This window comes from Suncus etruscus, chromosome 5 (assembly GCF_024139225.1).
Source record: "Suncus etruscus isolate mSunEtr1 chromosome 5, mSunEtr1.pri.cur, whole genome shotgun sequence".
In the NCBI taxonomy this organism is placed as follows: domain Eukaryota; kingdom Metazoa; phylum Chordata; class Mammalia; order Eulipotyphla; family Soricidae; genus Suncus; species Suncus etruscus.
In genome coordinates this window covers 62,430-85,000 of record NC_064852.1, presented here as the reverse complement: position 1 = coordinate 85,000, position 22,571 = coordinate 62,430, and the positions used below count along the sequence as shown (strand labels likewise).

At 43.7% G+C, this 22,571-nt stretch overlaps 1 protein-coding gene and 1 non-coding gene across 2 annotated transcripts in view; both read right to left on the bottom strand.

Moving 5' to 3' along the window:
- The window catches only part of LOC126009371 (histone-lysine N-methyltransferase PRDM9-like), a 55,462-nt gene extending 33,750 nt beyond the window's left edge, over positions 1-21,712 (bottom strand). The window contains exons 1-5 of the mRNA XM_049773775.1: positions 21,680-21,712; positions 19,224-19,350; positions 4,771-4,854; positions 2,318-2,852; positions 2,066-2,233 (exon numbers count right to left, since the gene is read on the bottom strand). Coding sequence (XP_049629732.1) covers positions 2,066-2,233; positions 2,318-2,852; positions 4,771-4,854; positions 19,224-19,350; positions 21,680-21,712 — 947 coding nt within the window. The remainder of the gene's footprint in view (positions 1-2,065; positions 2,234-2,317; positions 2,853-4,770; positions 4,855-19,223; positions 19,351-21,679) is intronic.
- LOC126010654 (U6 spliceosomal RNA) lies at positions 9,668-9,773 on the bottom strand. The gene has a single exon (XR_007496672.1). It is a non-coding gene; the product is annotated as a U6 spliceosomal RNA (small nuclear RNA).
- Positions 21,713-22,571: the final 859 nt, after the last annotated feature.

Genomic DNA, 22,571 nt, shown 5'->3' with positions numbered 1-22,571 from the left:
CTGGCAAGGCAAACGCTGCTGTGCTCTCTCTCCGGGCCCTAAATTGAACTCTTGATTGGACATTGCCTCTCCCCCTACCCTGCAGTGCAAACCCAAGCAACGGTAGAAACAAACTCAAAAATCCACTTGAAAACCCTCCCAGAACCCTGAGCCGTATTTGGAAGAAACTCTTGATAGGACATTGCTCTACTCCTACAGCCCAAACCCTATAAAAACCCTCTTGCTTTGCTGTTTGGGGCTCCAATCCTATCTCTTGACATGATTTCAGCATAGGCTAGTCAGTCAATAAACCTGCCCTTGCTAACTGCATTCTTGGAGTTTTCGTGGTCTCTAATTGAGTGGTGGGCCGCAGAGACCCTAACAACCCTAATCCTAACCCTGTAACCCCTGACCTTACTCTGACCCTACCCTCTATTTCAAACCCTGACCTTACACCTAACTCTGTACTTACTCTGACTTATTTACCCCTTGACCCTATTTAACCACCTCACCCATTAACCTAACCCGTCTCTCTAAACCTAACCCCTCCTAACTCTGATCCCGTCCCTAACCCAACCCTAACACCTGATCTTGACCCCCGACCCTAAATCGTATCCCTTATTCCTATGACTAGTCCTAACCTTAACTCTTCTAACCCTAACAACCTCACCTTCAGGCACTGATTTTAATATTGAATATCGTATTTTCTGTCTATTCTCTACCCATGTGTTTTGATTGGGGCAACGTTTTTAATGTTTTATTTTGTGTAAAATAAATACAAAACTTTCCCCACATTCTTCTTGGAAACACTATGTAGATTCCATTGATAGCTTTTGTTCTTTGAATGCTATGAAGTAACTTTTTTATTTGTCACCTTTTTTTAAAACATTGACCTTTAAATGCATCCCCATGTGTGATGAAATACGAATTCCGGCAGTAGTCTGGCCCATACTCTATTCAAAAATTGGGCTTTCCTGTTTCCTCTGGTGTGTATTGAGACTTGACCTCCGACCAAAGCCTTATCCTGTCTGGAAACATAGGGCTTCTTGCCTCTGTGAAATTTGACCTCGCCCATTCTTGCAAACATGGTTTCTCCCATTTGCATCCTGTGGTGTGTGATAAGACTTGATTTCAGAGTAAAGCCTTGCACACAATCCCTGCAAATATGGAGCTTCTTGCCTATGTCGTCTGTTGTGACTGTACAATCTGGCTTCCTCCATGTGTTATCTCTGGTGTCTGCTGAGATGTGTGAACTGAATGAAGCCACAAAACTCACTCCTTGCATAGGGCTTCTCTCCTGTGTGTTTTCAGGTGTGCCATAAGATTTGACCTTGCACTGAAGCCACGCCCACACTCCTTGCAAACATGGGGCTTCTCCCCTGTGTGCTTTCTCTGGTGTGTGATGAGACTTGACCTCACACTGAAGCCACGCCCACACTCCTTGCAAACATGGGGCTTCTCCCCTGTGTGCGTTCTCTGGTGTCTGGTGAGATGTGACCTCACACTGAAGCCACGCCCACACTCCCTGCAAACATGGGGCTTCTCCCCTGTGTGTGTTCTCTGGTGTGTGATGAGACTTGACCTCACACTGAAGCCATGCCCACACTCCTTGCAAACATGGGGCTTCTCCCCTGTGTGTGTTCTCTGGTGTGTGATGAGATGTGACCTCTGACCAAAGCCTCGGCCACACTCCTTGCAAACATGGGGCTTCTCCCCTGTGTGTGTTCTCTGGTGTGTGATGAGACTTGACCTCTCACTGAAGCCACGCCCACACTCCCTGCAAACATAAGGCTTCTCCCCTGTGTGTGTTCTCTGGTGTGTGATGAGACTTGACCTCACACTGAAGCCACGCCCACACTCCTTGCAAACATGGGGCTTCTCCCCTGTGTGCGTTCTCTGGTGTGTGATGAGACTTGACCTCACACTGAAGCCACGCCCACACTCCTTGCAAACATGGGGCTTCTCCCCTGTGTGCATTCTCTGGTGTCTGGTGAGATGTGACCTCACACTGAAGCCACGCCCACACTCCTTGCAAACATGGGGCTTCTCCCCTGTGTGCGTTCTCTGGTGTCTGATGAGACTTGACCTCACACTGAAGCCACGCCCACACTCCTTGCAAACATGGGGCTTCTCCCCTGTGTGCGTTCTCTGGTGTGTGATGAGATGTGACCTCACACTGAAGCCACGCCCACACTCCCTGCAAACATAGGGCTTCTTCCCTGTGTGTGTTCTCTGGTGTGTGATGAGACTTGACCTCTCACTGAAGCCACGCCCACACTCCTTGCAAACATGGGGCTTTTCCCCTGTGTGTGTTCTCTGGTGTGTGATAAGAACTGACCTCTGACCAAAGCCTCGGCCACACACTCTACAAACATGGGGCTTCTCCTCTGTGTGAGTCATTTGATGTGTGATGATATATGATCCATCATTGAAGCCTTGCTCAGGCCTTACATACTTGTCTCTTAAAATTATTGGCAAGTCTATCTCTGGAACTTGTCCACCTGTGTCCTTTGGATTTTCTTTCAGGCTTGTGTTAATGTCTTCCTCCATTGTCATCTGTTTACCAGCGCTACCTACTTGGCTGTTCATCAGTCTAGGAAACACTGTTGAATTTCTTCTATGCTTCATCCTACTAGCCAAATGTATGGAGCTTTCTTCATGCTTTTGACTTTCAAGTGTGTCATTCTTTGAATGCTGGCACCATTGGTTCTGATCACATGGACGGGAATTCTCTGATTGAGGGTGCTTTCTTGCAGATGTTCCCAGGAGGATCCAAGAGGAATGACTTTGTTTCATGTGATGACTGAGGAAGTTCTTGTTGAAGAAGGTAAGAGAGTAGAAGGGACAAGGATGGATTTCTGGCTTGAGTTCTGCTGAAAGAAAGGTTTTGGTCAGAGTAGATATTGACAAGGCTGTCTGTACCATAGCTCTATCTTGTGCTAAAGTCTGTTCCCCTAGCTTTCCTTATTTTGTTGATAAAGCAAGACAAAATCTTCATGCTCCTAAATAGTCTGGTGGGTTTTTCTTTTTGGTTGGATTTTGTGGCCACACCCAGAGGTGTCTGGATCTTACACTTGCATTGCACCTCCTCTGCGAAACTGTGAAAACCAGCATGGCATGTATGGAGAGAGAAAAGAACTCTCACTGCTGATGAGAATGCTGTCTAGTCAAGCCTTTCTGAAAAACATTATGGATATGGCTTAAGAAAGTGGAAATTGAGCCCCCATATAATCCTTAGTACCACTCCTAGATATAGACCCTAAGAACATAAAAACACAACTCAAAAATGTCCTTCACACTATGTTCACTGCAGCACGATTTACATTAGCCAGAATCAGGAAACAACCCAGGAGCCTGACAAAAGATAAGTGGCTAAAGAAACTGTGGAACAGCTACACAATGGAATAGTATGCAATTAGAAAAAAAAAAGAAGGGCCCAGAGAGATAGCACAGTGGCGTTTGCCTTGCAAGTAGCTGATCCAGGACCAAAGGTGGTTGGTTCAAATCCCGGTGTCCCATATGGTCCCCCGTGCCTGCCAGGAGCTATTTCTGAGCAGACAGCCAGGAGTCACTCCTGAGCACTGCCGGCTGTGGCCCAAAAACCAAAAACCAAAAAAAAAAAAAAAAAGAAAAGAAAAAAAGTCATAAAATTGGCTTATACTGGGATGGACATGGAGATTATTATCATATTATGAATCAGAGGACGAGGGATAGCCAAAATAGTCAAACTCATCTGTGGAATATAAGAAAAATAAGACGGTATGATAATAATATCCAGAGACAACAGACAATGAGAGAGAGCTGCGAAGACAAGCCTCTGATAAGAATCTTGCCACAGAGAGTGGTGAGCACAGAGCAGTAACTGCACAACTATAATGTAAGAGAAACACAGTGCCAGTCTTAGACTGAGTGGGGTATTGCGGGGGAGGGACATGGAGGACACTGATGCTAGGAAAGTTGCACTGGTGAAGCGCTGTGTACAATTTATGACTAAAACTTAACCATGAACATTTCTGTAAACATGGTGCTTAAATAAAAATTTATTAAAACAAATTAGTTGAATGAAACCTGGTTGAAGCAGCAACATAGGTGGAGCGAATACATGTTGTTTTCAGGTTTTAAATAAGCTGATATGAAAAGGCAAGACAGGTTGGAGCATCACAGTGAGGAGCTTGGCAAAATTACATTAGCTTTTTGCTGGGCTTGCTCATAAATGGTTTAAAATATACACAAAAATATATTTCTGAGTGGGCCAGAAGAAAGCATAGCAGAGGTGTGTGTGTTTGCCTTGAGGCTGACCTGAGTTCAACTTCCATCATGCCATAATGTGCCCCAAGCCCATGAGGAGTGATTTCTGAAGCACGGGGCCAAGATTAACCCCAACTATTATCACTGAGTGACCCTCAAAATAAAAGGCAAGAAAATAACTTCCTTGGGGATATCAAAAACCCCATAATGATCTAAGAGAGCAAAGGAAAAAAGTCAGGAGGACCTGAGAAGGGCACCCTGACATGGGGCTGTACAAACACACTGAGAGCACAACAGGGAGTGAAATCTCAGGATCTGTTCTAAATACCCACAGACACAGAACCAAAAGAGCAAAGGCAAGATAGCAAAGTTGCAGATTATTCTGGGACTCAACAACAAGGGAATTGAAAAGGAGCAAGAGAGGTCATGCAACAATGCTCTGGGAATCCCAAGGCCCAAGCCCAGGGCCCCCATCTTACACAGGCCCATGACAATCCATATCCAAACCAAACTGTGAGCCCAGTAGGCTCTTTCCACACTCACCGGCAAACAGGCTTCGTGGCGGCCTCCCCAGGACTCCTCCTTTTAACCAGGTGATTAGCGCAGGCTTTACCCCAAAATACCCTGCTGCAGAAGGACAATCTTGGGTTAGAGACAATGAAGGGCACAGCAGTCCACACATGAGTCTGGTTCCCTAGTGAAAATGGTCAGATCATAGAACAAATGAAGAACAGAATCGCTGCTACCCATATGCATGTTGGTTATTGCAGAGATGAGAATAGGATAAAATAAGAGTCTAATTGAGGGGAATGGATAATACAGCAGAGGGATGGGGGAGCAATAGGTCAGTGCTGGCCTTGCACATGGCCAATCTTCACTTGACCTTGGCACCCTCTGTACTTCCCTGAGTCCCTCAGGGAGTGAGCAAAGAGTGAAAAGCCGGGAGTAAAACCAAGAACTGCTAAAGCCCAAAGGTATCTTAAAAAGAGGAGGCTGGAGGCTGCTGGTCCTGATCCCTTTACCCTCCTGTGCCATTTCAGGATTTCTGGTCTGTGTCAGAGTGGAGACAGGGACCCTTTGGGCCCTCCCATCAACCCCCCTTTTCCTAAACTACAAGGATGTTGGTGCATTTGTGTAAGAACGTTTCAATGTACATAATATATTTCCTGGCTTATTGGACCTAGCACTTCTTTTTCTAGAAAATATACATCTAAAAGCCCAGTTGAACAAACCAATGGATTAGTTTGCAATTTTTTTTTATTGTACTCAGATAATCTCACTTGTTTTAGGAAAATAACCTCTAAAGCAGATATACCACTAGCCACTTTTTATGCAATCCATCCAATAGATCACTTTCTTAAACACCCTGCAACTACAGCATTCCAACCCACCAAATGCAAAGAACAATGGGAAAACTAAGGAACCTGTAGCTGGGATTTGGAGAGAAATCCTGGCAAATTTCCAAATTCACCAAAACACCTGAGCCTTATAGTTGAGCACCTAAACTCAACAATTAATGTTTCAGCAGCAGAAACCAAGGAGTCACTAGCTGGTGAATATAAGCTATCTATAGATGAACAATTCAACCAATTCAAAGAACTCTTTCAGAAGGTGACAGAGTCCATACAAATGGAACTGAAGGAAATAAAAAACATGTTAGCAAGTCACAATATCAGATATACACAGCTGGAGAATTGTACAAAGTCGAATACAAAATGCAAGCCAGCATTAATAAAGAAGTCAAAAAAGAAAGGATAGGCCTGGAGAGATAGCATGGAGGTAGGGTGTTTGCCTTGCACGCAGAAGGATGGTGGTTTGAATCCCGGCATCCCATATGGTCCCCTAAGTCTGCCAGGAGTGATTTCTGAGCGTAGAGCAGGAGTAACCCGAGTGCTGCCGGGTGTGACCCAAAAACAACAAAACAAAAACAAACAAACAAAAACAAAGGACAGAAAAATCACTGGAAGAAAATTTAAGATACCTATTGAACAAAGACAAAAGAAATGATCTCCGAATGATAAGAAATACCAGTGGGAGGAAAAAGTGAAAGAAGAAAAACCAGTGAGAGAGATAACAACAGAGAAATTTCAACTCTCTGGAAAGAGGCTGCTATACAAATCAGAGGCAAAAACAGTGCCAACAAAATAGACCCCAACAGAAAAGCAGCAAAGCATATATTAATCCAAATGGCAGAGAGAGAGAGAGAGAGAGAGAGAGACAGAGACAGAGAGAGAGACAGACAGAGAGAGAGAGAGACAGAGACAGAGAGAGAGACAGACAGAGAGAGAGAGAGACAGACAGAGAGAGAGAGATGGACTCTTTAAAGCAGTACAGTTGGAACGACTTTAAGTCTTTAAGTATAAAGAAAAGAATCTAAGAATCAAACCAGGGAGGAGCTGGAGCAGTGGAGCAAGTGGTAGGGCATTTGCCTCGCATGCGGCTAACCTAGGATGGACCACGTTTTTACCCCCGAGTGTCCCATATGGTCCCCCTAGCCAGGGGTAAATTCTGAGATCATAGGAGTAACCCCTGAGCGTCATTTGTCTTGCATGTATATCGACTGGGGAGGGACATGGTTTGATTCCCGGCATCATATGTGGTCCCCCAGCCTGCCAGGGAATATTTCTGAGTGCAGAGCCAGGAGTAGCCCCTGAGCACTGCTGGGTGTGGTCCAATGAATAAATAATTAAATAAAGTTAAAAAAAGAATCAAACCAGATCTCTCATTTAAAACAACCCAAGCAAAAGGAGTGGAATGACATATTCAAAGTATTAAATGAAAGAAGCTTTCAACCTAGAGTTCACTACTGAGCAAACTCTCATTTATGTGAGAGGGAGGGTTAACAAACATTCTCGAACAAAATTGAGATTGCAAAATTCATGCTAACAACTGACTCTAAATGAACTACTCAAAGAACAATTACATTAACCAAATACCTAATCGTAACAACAACTCTACACAATATAATGGCACAGGAGTCCTTTCTGTCAATAGCTTCCATAAATGTCAACAGACTAATCTCTCCCAGCTAAAGGCACAGAGTAGCAATTCAGATCAGGAAATAAAGCCCAGTCACCTGCTGCCTGCAGGAAACACACTTCAAAGTTCAGGATAGACAAAGATTTAGAATAAAATAATAGAAAATAATTATACAAGCTACTAAAAAAAAACAAACAAAAGCTGGGACAGCCATACTTACATCAGACCAAACTGCATTTAACCTTACTAAAGTACTTAGAGACAAAGATGGACATTACTTATTGATCAGGGGAAGAATAGACCAAGAAGTACTAACCCTGATCAACATTATGCACCAAATGTAGAGCCAGAGAAATATATAAGGCAGGGGTCTCAAACACACAACCCATGGGCTGTTTGTGGCCCTCCTACAACATTTTGTGGCCCTGCCCTAGAGGAATCATTTTGTTTTGTTTTGTTTTGTTTTAGTTGTTTGGGTCACACCCCCCAATGTTCAAGGCTTACTACTGATTTTGCACTCAAGGATCACCCCGACTTTGCCTCCTGCAGTCCCCAGGTAAATTGAGTTTGAGACCCCTGATATAAGGCTTTTACTCACAAACCTAGAAAAACATATGGACGGAAACATGATAGTAGTGGGAGATTTCAACACCATTATCTCTGGTAGACAGATCCACCAGTCGAAACACTAGCAAAGACATAAGAGCCCTAAATGAGAAACTAGAAGAAGGACTGAATACACATTCTTCACACACATTCTTCTACACATCCAAGCACACATGGAACCTTCTCTAGGAGAGATATTTCAGGACACAAGTTTAACATACATAAACTCACAAATATAAAAATTATACTGAGCACCATATCAGACCATGATGCCACAGAGATCAAGATTGATTGTAAAAAGATGTGGAGAAAACCTAACACCTGGGAACTAAACAACATGCTGCTCAAAATAACCTGGATCAAAGAGGAAATCAAGGAATAGATTCCTTGAGATGAATGATGATGAAGAAAAAAACTGACTAAATCTATGGGACAGAGCTAAAGCAGTAATTAGGGGAAACTCATAGTAATAGAAGCCTACATGAGGAAAGAAAAAGACAAAATCAACAACCTAAAAAGACATCTTAAATATCTGGACAACCAACAGCAAAGGAACCTAAACACAAGCAGAAGAAATAATATAACCAGAGCAGAAATTAACAATATAGGATCAATATAAACAATGCAAGAATTGATGAGACCAGGAACTGTTTATTTTTATTTTTATTTTTTTATTTATTGTGTGTGTGTGTAGTTTTTGGGTCACACCCGGCAGTGCTCAGGGGTTACTCCTGGCTCCATGCTCAGAAATTGCTCCTGGCAGGCACGGGAGACAATATGGACACTGGGATTCGAACCGAAGACCTTCTGCATGAAAGGCAAACGCCTTACTTCTATGCTATCTCTCCGGCAATTGGAGGAGCTGTTTTTTTTTTTTTTTTAATAAATAAACAAGACAGAAAAACTGCTGGCAAGACTCACAAGGAAAAAAAGGGAAATATTCAAATAAATTGGAACAGAAATGAAAGGGAGAGATTACAACAGCACCCAAAAAAATCCAAGGCATCATATGAGTTTATTATGAACAACTGTAGTCATTTAAGCTAGAAAACCTAGAAGAAATGGACAGATTTCTGGAAAAATATCTTCCAATACCGAGTGAGAAAGTAAAAAGCCTAAACAGGCCTATCACAAATAAGGAAATTGAAACAGTAATTAAGAAACTCCCACCAAGACTAGGTGGGTTTACAGGTGAATTTTATCAAACATTTCGAGATGAGTTACCACTGACTATCCTAAATATCGAAAAGATGGGAATCTTCCCAAATACCTTCTATGAGGCTAATATCACACTCATTCTCAAAGCTGACAGATATTACCAAGAAAGAAAACTACCTACTAATCTCACTATGAATATAGATGCAAAAATCCTTAACAAAATCTTAGCAAACCAAATCCAACAACACATCAAAAAGATTATAATCATGACCAAGTGGGTTTTATTTCAGAAATGCAAGGATGAATCAATATACACAAATAAATCAATATCATACACATCAGTAAAAGGATAAAAGTCACATGATCATATTCTATCATTGCAGAGAGAGCATTTGACATAATCCAACAACTATTCATGAAGAAAACCCTCAACAAAATAGGTATGAAGGAACTTTCCTCAAGATAGTAATAGCTACCTATAAAAATGACTCAGTCAGGGCCCGGAGAGATAGCACAGCGGTGTTTGCCTTGCAAGCAGCCGATCCAGGACCAAAGGTGGTTGGTTCGAATCCCGGTGTCCCATATGGTCCCCCTGAGCAGACAGCCAGGAGTAACCCCTGAGCACCGCCGGGTGTGACCCAAAAACCAAAAAAAAAAAAAAAAAAAAAGACTCAGTCAACATTATTCTTTTTTTTTTTTTAATATGGGATGCTTCACAAATTTGTGTGTCATCTTGCGCAGGGGCCATGCTAATCTTCTCTGTATCATTCCAATTTTAGTATATGTGCTGCCGAAGCGAGCACTCAACATTATTCTTTTTTTTTTTCTTTTTTTTGTAATTTTTATTTTTAATTATGAGAACAAGGGTGTAAAGAAAGAGGACAAGGTAAAGTTACAGTGGAAGGACAATCAACCATAACATATTTCTCAGAAGTCCCCTTGCTGATATCTTAACTTTGAAATTTCAGCCAAAGAACATTAAGATAAATAAGACAGAATCCATGTACAATTACTTTGTCCCTCAAGTCCCCAGATTGTAACACATTATAATATTTCTTAACAGTACACAAGGCAATCTAAAGCCATAAAACTTACGTAACTCCTTAAACATTAGAGGCATAGTATTTTCTTACATTTCCATATACATGCATATTAGCTTAAGTTAACCTCAAATTTTAAGTGAGTTCTTTTTAAGGATTAGAGTCAAAGGAGCACGGTAAAAATGGTGTTAGAGTGGCAATTGTTGTTTGCATAGGCCCACCAAAATATGAGGGACATGGAAAGAAATAACCTTGGCCTAAGTACAAAGCGACCAGACCCCTGAAGTTTCGTGGCACAAGACCAAGTCTAGGCTCCAGGCAAGCTAGATCGTCCAATCCAATACATTGTCTGTAGTGCCAACACACTTTTATTTTTCACACAGTCTCTGTTGCTGGTATCATGTTTCTGTATTAAAGATCCTGGAATCTGCATATCTTACATTGAAGTCAGGATGTGGAGCATCCTCTCCTTTCACCGCACAATCAAAGGGCAATGCAGGTAGCCCTGTCCTGTAAGCAGGTCATTGTTGTTGTTAAGTCTTCTCAGTGTTAAGGGAAGTCTCTTTTGAGCAGGTCGAAGTCTGAGCAGTGTAGGTCTTCCGTGGTAGAGGATTGCTTCCAGGTGATGTTATAGACCAGCCTGAATGTTTCGTGGATGGCTTTCCTGGTTCAGGGGAGAATGGAATATGCCCTTTCTTCTGAGGTCTGTGCCAGGTCATTATGTCAATGTTCAGGGTGTCAACATTATTCTTAATGGCAAAAAGTTGAAAGCATTTCCACTAGGGTCAGGCACTAGGCAAGGATGTCCTCTGCCTTCACTCTTATCATAGTATTAGAAGTCTAAATAATAGCAATCAGACAGAAGAAGGAAATCAAAGAATCCAAATCAGAAAGGAGGAATTGAAACTATATATACAGATAACAAGATGCTATACATCAAAGATCCTAAAGAGCACACACTAAAACTCCTACAAACAATAAACCAATACAGCAAATACAAAGACAGTTGCATTCCTTTATACAAATAATGGCTCAGAGGAGAAAGAGATCAAAGAGTCTATCCAATTTAAAATACTGCCCAATGGGATCAGTGATAGCACAGTGGCAGTTGTTTGCCTTGCACACAACAAATCCTGGATGGAACCAACTTTGATACCCAGAATCTCATACGGTCTCCCGAGCCTGCCAGGAGTGATTTCTGAGTGCAGGGCCAGGAGTTGCCCCTGAGCACCTCTGTTTGTGGTCCAAAAACTACAACTGTAAGAGGACACCCAACTATTAACCCAAAACAAAAGTGCTCCCCCATCTTCCTCTTTCCCATAAATCTGTTTTGATATGTAGATCCCACCTGGATTACTCCCCACCTTCCCCCTCCTGGTATACTTGGAATTGGCTTAATAAAAGAAAAAAAGAGTTCTGACTTTTGGCTCTGGCAGAGACCAGAGGGAGACCATAAGCAGCCACTGACTCCATTACTGACTAGCTTGTGTTTATTTCTTCACCACTACCCTGCTTCTTCAAACCTGTCTGCATGGGGGGGGGGGGGGGGAGGGAGGTAGGTAGAATTATGGTGCATGGGGTGATTGCACAACACTGGACATTTTATTTCTACTGACCTCCAGAGACCCAGGGACCCAAGAAGATCACACGATGGTGCTGTGCAGTGCCCATCACCGGAACATCGGTGGACACTGGCCCTGTTCTGAATGTGTTAGAGACCCTGTCAGGCAGAAGCAGGCAGTGACGGGAAAGAGCTGAAGACTGAATAGCATCCCAGAGACTGAGAACCTACCACCTTTCTTCTACCAAAGTGTTTTGTGTGAGAACCTTGGCCCACTCAACACATCAATGTCATTGATGCTATAGAAGCCAAAGAGAAAGCTCCATTTGAGGGAAACATTAATAATAGCAGGGAGATAAGCAGGTCTGCCACCCAGATTCCAGCTCAGAAACTGAAGGCATTTCCATCCCAAATGACCTCACCAGCCTACTATAGAAGAAGGAGGATCCAAGCCCAGCAGACCAAACTGGGGAGAAACTGCTTTCAGAATCTCTGCAACTTTCTCATAGGTTAATCTACTGATCCTAGTTGCATCTGGCGTTATATTGCTGATTAAACTGTATGTTCTTCCTGTATAGATTCTAACAGCTTCTGTTTTGTTCTATACTCTCTGCAAACAAACATTCAACCTTAATGGTTGAATATCAGTTTGCATAGCTCCAAAGAAAGGCAAAATGTTAGATTTTTAAAAGTTCTCAGCTATCCTAGTGAATGTTTCCTAATTGCTGTGATATTTGTGTATATTATTTAGCAACTTATTCACCAATTATGTCTGAAAAATGTTCTAATGTCTTTGTCCACAGAAGTCTATGGAAAAGGAACTTCAAATACTATACTCTTATTACAGTGCTCATTATAAGTATGTTTTTTAGCAGGGCTGGAGAGATAGCATGGAGGTAAGGCATTTGGCCTTTCATGCAGAAGGTCATCGGTTCAAATTCCGGCATCCCATCTGGTCCTCCGTGCCTGCTAGGAGCAATTTCTGAGCATGGAGACAGGAGTAACCCCTGAGCACTGCCGGGTGTGACCCAAAAACCACAAAAAAGGGCCCGGAGAGATAGCACAGCGGCGTTTGCCTTGCAAGCAGCAGATCCAGGACCAAAGGTGGTTGGTTCGAATCCCGGCGTCTCATATGGTCCCCCGTGCCTGCCAGGAGCTATTTCTGAGCAGACAGCCAGGAGTAACCCCTGAGCACTGCCGGGTGTGACCCAAAAACCAAAAAAAAAAACACACACACACACACACACACAAAAGAAATAAAATAAAAAAAAAATAAAAAAGAATGTTTTTTAGCAAACTTACTTTTAAACTATATATATCTGCAGAAATGTTCTTGTGATTTTGTTTGAGATGTATGAGAAGAAACTCAAACGTTCTAGACACATATAACAGTGCATGGTGTAAGAATGCTTAAGCATTTTCAAGTTCAGTGTATTTGCAGAAAGGTTCTAATGTTTATGTTCAGAGAAGTCTATGAAATAAAATTTTGTGATATTCATAAAACAAAGATATGAAATAAGTGGATTGTTTTGAGAATATGTATGCACAATCTGACCTTTGGTGCTTTTATAGCCAACTCTTACTGTGCCTATTGCAAAATACCCATTTTTATAACTTCTGATATAGGGTTCCTGACTGGCAGAGAAATGTAGAACAAAACTTATAGCTTTTCCTATTTTTTTTTTTTTGGCCACACCTGGCAATGCTCAGGGGTTACTCCTGGCTCTCTGCTCAGAAATCACTCCTGGCAGGCACAGGGGACTATATGGAATGCCAGGATTCGAACCACCATTGGTCCTGGGTCAGCGCTTGCAAGGCAAACGCGCTACCACTGTGCTATCTCTCCAGCCCCAGCTTTTCCTATTTTTGTTGTGCTCTAAACAGCAAGGTGAAATTGTGACATGGCACCCAGCTATTAACCCAAAACAAAAAGGCATTCCCCCATCTTCCTCTTTCCCTTAAATCTCTCTTTTGATATACAAAGCCCTCCTGGATTACTCTCAACCTTGCCCCTATTGGTGTATTGGGAATTGGTTTAATAAAAGAAAATAGAGTTCTGGTTTTGGGCTCTGGCAGAGACCTAGAGGAGAAGCCATTACTCTCACCTGACCAGCTTGGATTATTTCTTTGCTGCTACTCTGCTTAAGACCTCTTCAATGGGATTTAAAAATATATTCAAAGAGTGATCTCACAACTTGTGGATTTTATTTTACAATCACTTATCATTAGGGAATTCCATATCAAGACAACAATGAGATATCATCTTACACCTGTGAAGTAGAACATATCAAAAACACTGGGAAGTCTCTGCTAGCAGGACTGTGGTCAGAAAGGTACTCTCCTCCGCTCCACGTGGGAATGCTGCCTGATCCAACCTCTATGGAAAACCGTATGGAAGGTTCTCACTGTCCTCAAAATTGAGCTGCCATATGACTAGGCAATCCCTCTTCTGTGTATATATCCCCCAGACAGAAAAACTTTCATTCAAAAAGTATGTCTTACTACACTGGAATGCCTGTGTAGTACAAATACAAAAACAAACGAAAAAGTCAAATTGTCTGTGGCCTGAGAAAGGACACAATGTATTGGTTAACATGATCTGTATGCAGGAACATCAGATTTGATACCAGCCCAAAACAATGTCCCAGTAAGCACTGGGAAGACCCCAGGATCTACTACCAAGTGGAACTGTTGAAATAATGAAAAGAAATTAACTCACTTATAAATTTTGCATCTCATTAGGATTCAAAGAATAGTAGAGAGGAGAACATGTGACCATAAACAAGACAACCCAGGGATGATCACTAGCAACTAAGATGATGCCAAAACCCATCAGGAATGATCCTTGAATCAGTCCAGAGGCTAAGATCACCGGGTTCATGAAATCACATCACTTTTAGCCAAACTCAGGGTTGACCTTTGGGTCTGTGCTCAGGGGGCACACTGTTAGGAGAGCATATGCAGAGTCAGGGATCAAATCCATTTTGGCCCAGATAGGGCAAACCCGTGAAACAATGTATATCGCTAGTCACTGAAAAGACATTAACAAATATAAAGTTGGATTCATCTGAGAAATAAAGCTAGAGCTAGCACAGCCATAGGGCTTTTGCCAAACCTAGGACAGAATCAGATTTGATTGCCAGCATCCCATGTGGTCCCCTTAGCCTGCCAGGAGATATTTCTGAGCAGAGCCAAGATTAGCCACTGAGCGCTGCTGGGTGTGGCCCAAAACCAAAATAAATAAAAACTTTAAAAACTGTCACTACCCGCAAAAGGAAGCATGCACCAGACGTGGCTTTTGGCTTTTCTGGTGCAGTGCCTAATTTTCCTCCCAAGAAATATCTGCCAGAAGGCCCGTTTGGAGAACTCAATCATTGCCTCTTGCGTGGATCACTGGCGATATTTCTGTCAAACTTCTTACTTTGGTAGTGACTTAACATTTTCCTTTTAATTCGTTTCTGCTATACTACAGAAATTCGGCCTTAGCTATCCTGCAGTCATTAAAGGAATTTTAGTACCAAAGCAAGCTGCTAGAAGTTCCCTGCTGGCTTAGTATATTTGCAACCCAAAGTCCAGCCAGCTACCTCTCTTTTTGTCAACTCTTTTACTTCCTAAGGCCAAGTCAAAACATAGCATCTTCAAGACTATAGTCTTCTCTCCCTGCCTTTGAGCGTAACAGCAGATAATTTCTGTCTCAGGGTCTCTCCCTGTCACTTTGAATACCTGCTTAAAAACAGGTTTGGTCAGTGTAGAATTAGATTATTTCATTAGGTATAATTATTATATCCCTTTCTTTAGTGTTATTCTTTCTATTACCAGATCATAGGAAGTGGGTCTTAGCCCCTTGCTAGAATACTATTTCCCTCAGGTTAAGAATATTTGTTGGGGGCCCGGAGAGATAGCACAGAGGCGTTTGCCTTGCAAGCAGCTGATCCAGGACCAAAGGTGGTTGGTTCGAATCCCGGTGTCCCATATGGTCCCCCGTGCCTGCCAGGAGCTATTTCTGAGCAGACAGCCAGAAGTAACCCCTGAGCAGCGCCGGGTGTGGCCCAAAAAAACAAAACAAAAAAAAGAATATTTGTTGGGCCTGGAGAGATAGCACAGCGGTATTTGCCTTGCAAGCAGCCGATCCAGGACCTAAGGTGGTTGGTTCAAATCCAGGTGTCCCATATGGTCCCCCGAGCCTGCCAGGAGCTATTTCTGAGCAGACAGCCAGGAGTAACCCCTGAGCACCGCCGAGTGTGGCCCAAAAACCAAAAAAAAAAAAAAAAAAAAAAGACTATTTGTTATCAGGAGTAAATCAGGATTTCCTGCTATTCTTTAATTTACATCAATAATGACACCTAGGGCCAGGAACCTCTTTGATATGTAAGAATTCAGTCTTCCTTTTATCCTCTAACTCCTAACTGAAACCTATTCTATTGTAAGGTTACAAACCACCTAAAGCTATGTGTATTTGTTCTAAAATCAAACAATGTACATTGCATATTCCTTTCATGTTATGACTGCCTCTTTTTTCCCTTTATATACTCCCTTGCCTGAAGATTAAATTTGTCACACTCCTGCCAGAGATGTGTTGACCCCACAATACTGTGTGGTATCATTATTTCATATTTCATATTCATCTGCTTCGTGTTCCCGCTTATTCCCAGTGAGGATTTACAGACCCCACTAAGGTCTTGCCTGTGGACGAAGCACGCCCGCAGCAAATGGCACTCAACGTTTGGGAGCCATCGAAGTAAGCAAGCTGTCTCTCCCATTTTCTATCTCTTTTTTTCCCTCTTTCATTCTTATTTTAGGTGCACGAAGCAGGAACCTCGTCAGAGTACCTAGGACTCCCTGGCAGCACCAAGTTTAAGATGAGAAGGTAAACAGAATTTTCCTACTGTTTTAAGGTACAAGTTCATACTACATTAATTTAACAATGATTACAATAATTTATTCAGGTTGCTATACATAAAGTTAGTTCCTGGTTCTTTAGGTAACAGGATGGACCAGGACATTCTGGAGTCTCATGAACGAATAGACATGGAAAACGCCCATCTGGAAATCTCTTCTATATGGACACAAATTGCTAATCTTACATCTGGAAATCTCTTCTTCTATATGGACACAAATTGCTAATCTTACAGGTGATAGACCTCAATTAAAACCTATGGCTCACACACACACACACACACACACACACACACACACACAAACCTATGGCTCAAAAGACAAAATTAGAAAATTAGGGGCCTTCTGAGATTATAAAATCTGTAAAAGGATCTAAAAATTTGTTGAATTATAAATTAGACTTAGAACTGGAGAAAAAATAAGGCTTTAAAAATAAACCTATATTGGCCTTGGCTGCTGCTTCTCCTGTGCAAAGAATTAAAAATTTTATAGAACTAACCAGTCCATATACTGCATCTACTAATGCTGTTGAGTCTTTTCTTTTTTATTTTTTTATTTTTTGGTTTTTCGGGCCACACCCGTTTGATGCTTAGGGGTTACTCCTGGCTAAGCGCTCAGAAATTGCCCCTGGCTTGGGGGGACCATATGGGACGCCAGGGGACCAAATTGCCCCTGGCTTGGGGGGACCATATGGGACGCCAGGGGACCAAACCGTGGTTGCGATCTTTCCTTGGCTAGTGCTTGCAAGGCAGACACCTTACCTCTAGCACCACCTCACCGGCCCCGCTGTTGAGTCTTGTTCTCCTGTAATGTTTGAGGAATATAAGAACGCCTCAGAGCAACTTTTGCCTTACAAAAATAAAGAACTAGAAAGTAAACAACCTTTAATATCTATAAAGATTCAGGGTAAGAATAAACTAGGTCTCTTGGATACCAGTGCAGACGTTTCCTGTATTGCTGGAAAAGACTGGCCCTACTCATGGGCTGTTGAACATGTTTCATCTCCTTTGATGGGCCTAGGATTTGGCTAATAATGTTGCTAAAAGTACAATTATTCTAACTTGGGATGAAGGTGTAAGCAAAGGAACTTTCTAGCCCTATATTCTCCCTCACTTACCATATACCTTATGGGGAAGAGATATACTAAAAAATGTGTCTATGTATCATGATTACTAACATCTTACATATCTAATAATGAGTAAAATTTTACTATAAGTCTCTGCTCAATGTTCTTTAAAATAATAAATGTGTGTATCTATAAAAATTACATGTCATATCTGATGCAACAAAAATAGAAATTTACCAACTAGGAATCTAAAGAAATAAACAAATGCACTTAATTTCTTCTATTCCTCTTCAAAAACTTCATTTTAACTAGAGCCAGCTCTTCTTACTCTTCTAAAAAAGGCCTTCTTCTCCAAAAATTTTTTTCTGATAATAGCTAGCAAAGATCTGGCGGGAAAGTTTAGAGACGTCCAAAAATTTCCCACAATTTTTCTCATCTTTCATATCTTTCACCTGTAATTCGTCTTTATATTGTTTGTCAATTTATGTGCTGTGTGAATCTGAAAGTTTGCTTGAGTGTGCATTGAAATTGTATGTGTTAAAACAGTGAGCGCCTTTTACTATGACTAAGTATATTACTGATGTGTAAACTTTCACCAACAGCTTTTTCTAGGTCAAACCTGGCCTCAGAGAAAAGCAAAAGCAAAAAAAATGTGTTTGCCCTTTGAATCCAAGCTTCTAGGTTCCCTGAGGGGGAAGGGATCTCCCCAGGGAGCCCATAGTTTAACAAAATAAGGTCTGGGTTTTTTTTGTTTGTTTGTTTGTTTTTGTTTTTTGGTTTTTTTTTTGGTTTTTGGGACACACCCAGTGATGCTCAGGGGTTACTCCTGGCTGTCTGCTCAGAAATAGTTCCTGGCAGGCAAGGGGGACCATATGGGACACCGGGATTCGAACCAACCACCTTTGGTCCTGGATCAGCTGCTTGCAAGTCAAACGCTGCTGTGCTATCTCTCCGGGCCCAGGTCTGGGTTTTTTTTTAAGGTTTCCAAATTTCTCTTTCTATTAAAGTTTTTAAAAAATCAGAATTGTTTAAATAACGTAGCAGTTAATTGTGTTTAACCATTTTTAGATAATATTGCTAATTTTGTGTATGCATAATATTTTTAACAACTTAATTTTATTGACAGTTTTAAATTTAATCTTGGTCATGATAACTTTCTTTAAGCGTAATATTATCATTGGTCAGAATATTAGAAATGCTATCTAATTGTAATGATTCTTTATTGTTATCCTAAAAAATGGGAGGTCTAAAAAACTAATTTTAATTGTTTTTATTATCCATCTAGCATTTCATTACCTATATTAATATTGTTTTTATAAATAAGGGCGATTTTCATCATTTGCACCTTTAAGCCTTAATATAAGTTTTAAATATTAATTTAATAGCTGGCATATACCACCTGTCAGCACTGGTCTTAATTTAGTTGAGGTGTAATTCACCTTCAAAGGATGCCCTCAAATTTTTACCAAATTTTAGTACTTTATTTGGAAAAAGGGGACTTGTCCCCAAACTCTAAAAACTTAATTCTTGTAGCTAATGGCTACTAGAATAGTAGGGAAGGGCTTGAACTTGAGCTCAGCAGAATCATGTCATGTCCCCTGTTGAGCCCATATCCCTGTAGATCCAGGCACCTCCCTGTCACCCCAGGTTGTAGCCCACAGCACCTACCCAGGGCCAGGGCCGCGCTCACCTACTGCCTGCAGGTGCTCGTAGGTCTCCAGCATCACATCTTTGTAGAGCTTCTTCTGAGAAACGTCCAGGTATGCCCACTCCTCTGGGGAGAAGCTCATGGCCACATCAGGGAAGGTCACCAAGCTCTAAGCACACAAAGAAGGGGTCAGACAGGATACCTTAGAGTTCTAGAGGGATTCCAGGCTTCTCCAATCTGCCCTTGTGAGCATCCAGCCCTACACATCCTCTCTCCATGGACACCCAGAGGGGATGGTTCCCAGAAAGCCTCATCAGCCAAAATGATATGCCGACAGTATTCAGGAAGGTTCTTGGAGGTGCTGCTTTGCACAAAGACCACCCAGGGCCAATCCGTGCATTAGATTCACTGAGCACTGGTGGATGAAACCAAGACTACAAAGCCAAAGGAGCTAAAACAGCAACTCTGGATGTGGCCCCAAAACACACTAGCCCTTCCTGCTGCCAGAGCCCATCTCTGCCCAGGATACAAACGGCGAAAAGGTAAATTCAGGGTCCAGCGAGTGAATCAAACCCGAGTTTGGGGATGTCAGCATTCATGGTTCACACCCAAATTCTTCCTGGTGCAGGTCAAAATGATCCAACACAGGCTGGGAAAATAGCACAGCAGTAGGACATTTGCCTTGCGTGTAGTCAACACCAGACAAATCCCGGCTCAATTCCCAGCATACCATATAGGTATGGTCCCTTGAGCCTGCCAGGAGCAATTTCTGAGTGCAGAGGCAGGAATAAACTCTGAGCACCAAAGTTATGACCAACCTCGACCCCTCCCAAAAAAAAAAAAAAAAGAAAATGACCCAATTCCCAGTAACTATGGCTTCCAGAAAGATCCTTTGTCCTGTTCCCAATTAGAACCACAGTCATGCGTTCTAAACCACACCTGGTTTACTGAGGACAAATGTGGCTGCAGAGCCAGACTCTGCAGAGTGAAGGACAAGAGTTGAGCTGCATGCCCTGGGTCTTGAGCAATACTGCCAGGGAGGGTGCAGAATGGATCAGTCCCAGGCACAGGCTAATGTCCCCTATGTCACCTGGAGAGAGCCCTCTGTGTAGAGTCAAGGAAAAGCCTGAGCACCACCAATGTGGTACAAAATTCCGGACAATACAGAAAAGCAGACACAGCACAGCACAAAGCACCTAAAACTAAAACCAAACAAAACCCACAGGAAAATGCACATGTAGGAAAGGTCCTTGCTGTGTTCTTTCCGGTAAGACTTAGAAAATTCTTCATCGGGAGCCCAGAGGTAGGGACCCAGGCATCAGCCTGGTGATTGGTCAGTTCTCTAGGAGATGGTTGAGGTTTGATTTCCACCGAGCTCCCAGGCAGGGAAGGCAGCTCCTATTCCCCTGTCCAATTAGGTCAGGGGGAACAGTTCCAGTTGTAAAGACCCTCAGGAAATAATTCACACAGTGAAGAAGTACAAGAATGGGTTCAGGAAATCCAGTGCTCAAGCAAGGACTTCAAACCACCCAAGCTTTCTGCTCCTAAGAAGGAGTGCAGCTCAGCAAAAGAGGACGAATGAACCTCTGCTTTCCTCAGACCCCTGCTTTTATGGACAAGAATCAAGTCCCACCCTAGGGTGGGAAAAGAATACCAGGTAAAGAATAATCCAACGTACTATCATCCGATCACACCTTAGGGTGGAGTACAATGACTGATTAGGGTACGATCAGTAACCCAAGAGCCTGGTATCTAAGAGTCACAGAAAAACAGTACAGAATCCTGTGCTGGACCATCAAGACAATTTACTGGGCACTTGCCTCAGATGGGGCTGTCCAGGCTGAATCTCTGATACCCCAAAGCAGTGGTCCTCAAACTATGGCCCGGGGGCCACGTATTGTATTTGTATCTGTTTTGTTTCTTCATTGCAAAATAAGATTTATGCAGTGCGCATAGAATTCGTTCCTAAGTTTTGTTTTTACTAGAGTCAGACCCTCCAATGGTCTGAGGGACAGTGAACTGGCCCCCTGTTTAAAAAGTTTGAGGACTCCTGCCCCATAGGTTACCAGTCGTAAGAGGTATGATTCCAGAGTGCAGAGCCAGAAGAATTTCCTTTCAGCGTGGTGACATCACTTAGAAATAAATCAAAAAGCCTTTCTCCAGGGATCAAGGACTCCTTGACCAACATTCTATTACCAGAAGCTTAACCCTGGCACCTGACATCTAATAGGATCTCAGACTGGCAGGGGTGACTCCAGAACACTGATTCAGGAGGAAGGTCTGAGCCACACCTGCGTAGCTCCCAAAATAAACACAAGACAGCAAAGAAGAACCAAAGAAACAAACAAAAACAAACTGCAGAGACCAGGGCCCCTGAAGGAGTGCCAGCAGCCACACCCTCCGCAATTTCAGCCTAAAACATCTGAGTCCCCCAGCTCCTGGGGGCCTTGCACGCCTTCCCTTCCCCTGTCCTTCTCGGAGCCCACACTGCCCCTTACCTGGGGGCAGGACTTTAGCAGGGGAGACCCCATCCTCCCCAGCCTGGGTTATTCCGAAGGTGCAGCAGCAAGGCCAAGTCCTGGAGAAAAGTCGCCGTCCTGAGCGCCCCAGAGGAGCACGGCCCCTGCCCGGCAGCAGGGTCTCGCTGATCGCCGCCCCGATCGGCACCTGGAACCCGGCGCCCACCCCCGGCGCCTTCGCCCACGTGGCGTGCTGTCCGCGAGATCAATGAGACGTCCGCAGAGCGTCCTCAGGCCCGCGACGCGCCCTGCGTCCGCGCCCCGAGTGTCCGGGCTCAGCCCGACTTTTCCCGCCGACTCGGCTTCGGGGCGGAGCGCGGCGCGGAGGGGAGGCGTCGGGGGCGGGGCCTCGTCCGAGTGCCGGTCCGCGCCCGACTCCGATGCGCAGGCGCCCGAGGCCTGCGGCCGCCGGCTCACAGCGTGGGAGACGGCAGGCGGCGGAAGCAGAAGCCGGCCCCGGGCGAACCCGCGCGGCGCCGCTTCAGGGCCCCGAGCACGGCGCCGGTCGGCAGCGGGCTTCCTGCTCCGGGGAGTGAGCACTGCGCGCAGAGCCCGCCCGGGTTCCCACTGCGGAAAGCCAGGACGAGGACCCCGGGGAGGGAGGGGGGAGGGAGACAGAGAAAGAGACACGGAGAGAGAGACGGAGCGAGAGCGAGAGAGAGCGAGGACCCGGAAGCGACGGCCACGGGCGCTTCCTGCCCCGCGCCTGGGCGTGTCGTCGCGCTGCTTCCGGCCGGCTCCTTAAAGGGCCGGCGCCGCCCGTTCCAGCCCCTTCCGGGCCCGAGTCGGGAGCCGCCGATCTCGGCCGAGGCGGAGACGGAAGGGCCCTTTTCAAAGAAAAGAAACACGCCCGTCGCTGTGCGGACTGAGA